The 2500-nt window shown below is 46.5% G+C and overlaps 1 protein-coding gene across 5 annotated transcripts in view; it reads left to right on the top strand.

Annotated features, from left to right (window-relative positions):
• LOC143274919 (carbohydrate sulfotransferase 1-like) overlaps nucleotides 1-1916 on the top strand; it is a 50244-nt gene extending 48328 nt beyond the window's left edge. For all 5 annotated transcript variants that reach the window (XM_076578908.1, XM_076578907.1, XM_076578909.1 and 2 more), the window contains exon 6: nucleotides 1153-1916. In XM_076578908.1, the coding sequence (XP_076435023.1) occupies nucleotides 1153-1514 (362 nt within the window). In that variant the 3' untranslated portion in view covers nucleotides 1515-1916. The remainder of the gene's footprint in view (nucleotides 1-1152) is intronic.
• The last annotated feature ends 584 nt before the right edge of the window (nucleotides 1917-2500 follow it).

The raw sequence follows: 2500 nt of genomic DNA, 5'->3' as shown, positions 1-2500 counted from the left end.
TCTGAACACAGTGGACATGAATTTACATCCCTGGCCATGGCAGATTGTGGGGGCCTTTAACCTTGAACACAATGGCAATGAATAGTTGTGGTGGCAACCGCCATTAGCCATGAACAGAGTGGATTTGAATTAACTTCTATGAATGGCCGCAACAGTCTGTGAGACCTTGAACCTGTAACACAGTGGATATGAATTCACTTCCTTAAATGGCCGTAAAAGGCTGTTAACAATTAACACAGTGGATATTCATTCACTTCCGTAAAGGGCCATAACTGGTTGTGGGGTCTTTAACCATCAACATAGTGGATATGAATTCACTTCCTTAAATGGCCGTAGAAGGCTGTGGGACCTTTAAACTTTAACACAGTGGATATGAATTCACTTTCTTATATGGCCGTAAAAGGCTGTTGAGCCTTTCACAATCAATACAGTGGATATTCATTCACTTCCGTAAGGGGCCATAACTGGTTGTGGGGTCTTTAACCATCAACATAGTGGATATGAATTCACTTCCTTAAATGGCCATAAAAGACTGTGATACCTTAACTTAAGAAAAAAAAAAGTTGTTTGTTTGTTTTTTAATTGATGATGAAGGAGGAGAAAGTAGAGGAGAAGGAGGAGGAGGATTATCTAGCCATGGAGTGGAGGTCAATTTGAGGTCAGGGACCACGTGACAAGGCTGTAGCATGCTGTGTGCTTCCTTTTCACAATGACTATTGGTTTTTGTTTTGTTTATTTCTTTCCTCTTTTTTCTTTCTTTTTTTCTTTCCTTCTTTCTTTCTTCTTCTTCTATCAAATAGAAACAAAAGTTTGTTGTTGTTGTGATTGTTTTGTTGTTGTTGTTGTTGAGTTTAGGTGTGTTTGAGCAAAAGCGGTGTCAAAAAAAAAAAAAGAAGAAAAAAAAGAACAAAATTGGAGGCAAAACAAGTTCAAATTTTGAGTCTAAAGTCTCTTCTACTTCTTCTTCTTCTTCTTTATTCTCTTCCTCCTCCTCCTCCTCCTCCTCCTCTTCTTCTTTATTCATCTTTGGTTCCTTCTTCTTCTTCTTCTCCTCCTCCTCCTCCTCCTCCTCCTCCTCTTCCTCCTCCTCTTCCTCCTCCTCCTCCTCTTTTTCAATTTTTTAAAAATATTTTTGGTGGTTACCATTGGCAGCCAGATATAGCCTGGTCCGCTACGAGGATATCGCCGTCGTGCCGCTGGAGTACACCCGTTCCCTGTATTACCTGATGGAGATGGAGCCCACCAGGGAAGTCCTGAAGGCCGTCAAGACCATGACCACCTTCGCCAAGAAAGTGAAGGACTGCCCCACTTGTCCTCCTTTACCCCAGGATTCCTCGGCCGTCTCGCAGAGCTGGCGCCAGACTCTGTCGCTGCAGGAGGCCAGGACCATCTCCCGGCACTGCGCCCCGGTGCTGAAGAGGCTGGGCTACCGGGTGGACTTTGAGGACGAGGCGGAGCTCCGGAACATGAATGTGTCCGTGGTGGAGTCCTTACCTTCCCCGTTTCGTCAGTGATGGGGTGTGTTTGGGAGGAGGGTGGGGGCGGGGTGGTGGTGGTGGAGGGGGAAGGGACGGGTGGGGAGGAGGCTGCGTAGGCTAGCTTGTAGTGGTTATGAGGGACATTCAAGGCTAGCTTGTAGTGGTTATGAGGGACATTCAAGGCTAGCTTGTAGTGGTTATGAGGGACAATCAAGGCTAGCTTGTAGTGGTTATGAGGGACAATCAAGGCTAGCTTGTAGTGGTTATGAGGGACATTCAAGGCTAGCTTGTAGTGGTTATGAGGGACATTCAAGGCTAGCTTGTAGTGGTTATGAGGGACATTCAAGGCTAACTTGTAGTGGTTATGAGGGACATTCAAGGCTAGCTTGTAGTGGTTATGAGGGACATTCAAGGCTAGCTTGTAGTGGTTATGAGGGACATTCAAGGCTAGCTTGTGATTGAATTGGTTGGGAGGGGGCGGGAGGGGTGGGGAATGGGGTTTGACCTTTTTGGCTAGCTTGTGATGGAGTTGGGGTGGGGGCGGACCTTACAGACTAGCTTGTGATGGATATGAAGGACTTTCTTGGCTAGCTGTTGATGGAGTTTAGGTGGGGGCGAACCTTATAGACTAGTTGTGATGTACATGAGGGACCTTCTAGGTTAGCATGTGATGGATATTGGGGACCTTCTCGGCTAGCTGTTGATGGATATGATGGACTTTCCAGACCAGCTTGTGATGCATGTGGGGGACCTTCTATATTTGCTTAAAATGACCAAAGAGTGGTACGAGGGGGGAAAAAAACTATTGACAGGGGAGGGGGGTGGATGGGATTGCATGTTGCTGACATGAGAAACTATTGGGGGGAGGGGCAGGGGGGAGGGGAGGGGGGAGGGAGGGTGTTGAACCAGTGCTGTTCGCGAGAAGGGGATGAACAAGTTCATCTTGAACGGAAAACACAGACACTGGTAGACGATCAGGACATAAAAGGGAAAGGATTTTTTTTTTTTTTTTTATGTGGGAG

Source organism: Babylonia areolata, chromosome 29, assembly GCF_041734735.1.
Source record: "Babylonia areolata isolate BAREFJ2019XMU chromosome 29, ASM4173473v1, whole genome shotgun sequence".
Taxonomy (NCBI): Eukaryota; Metazoa; Mollusca; class Gastropoda; order Neogastropoda; family Buccinidae; genus Babylonia; species Babylonia areolata.
The sequence above is the reverse complement of the archived record's forward strand: the minus strand, read 5'-3'. Positions and strand labels throughout refer to the sequence as shown.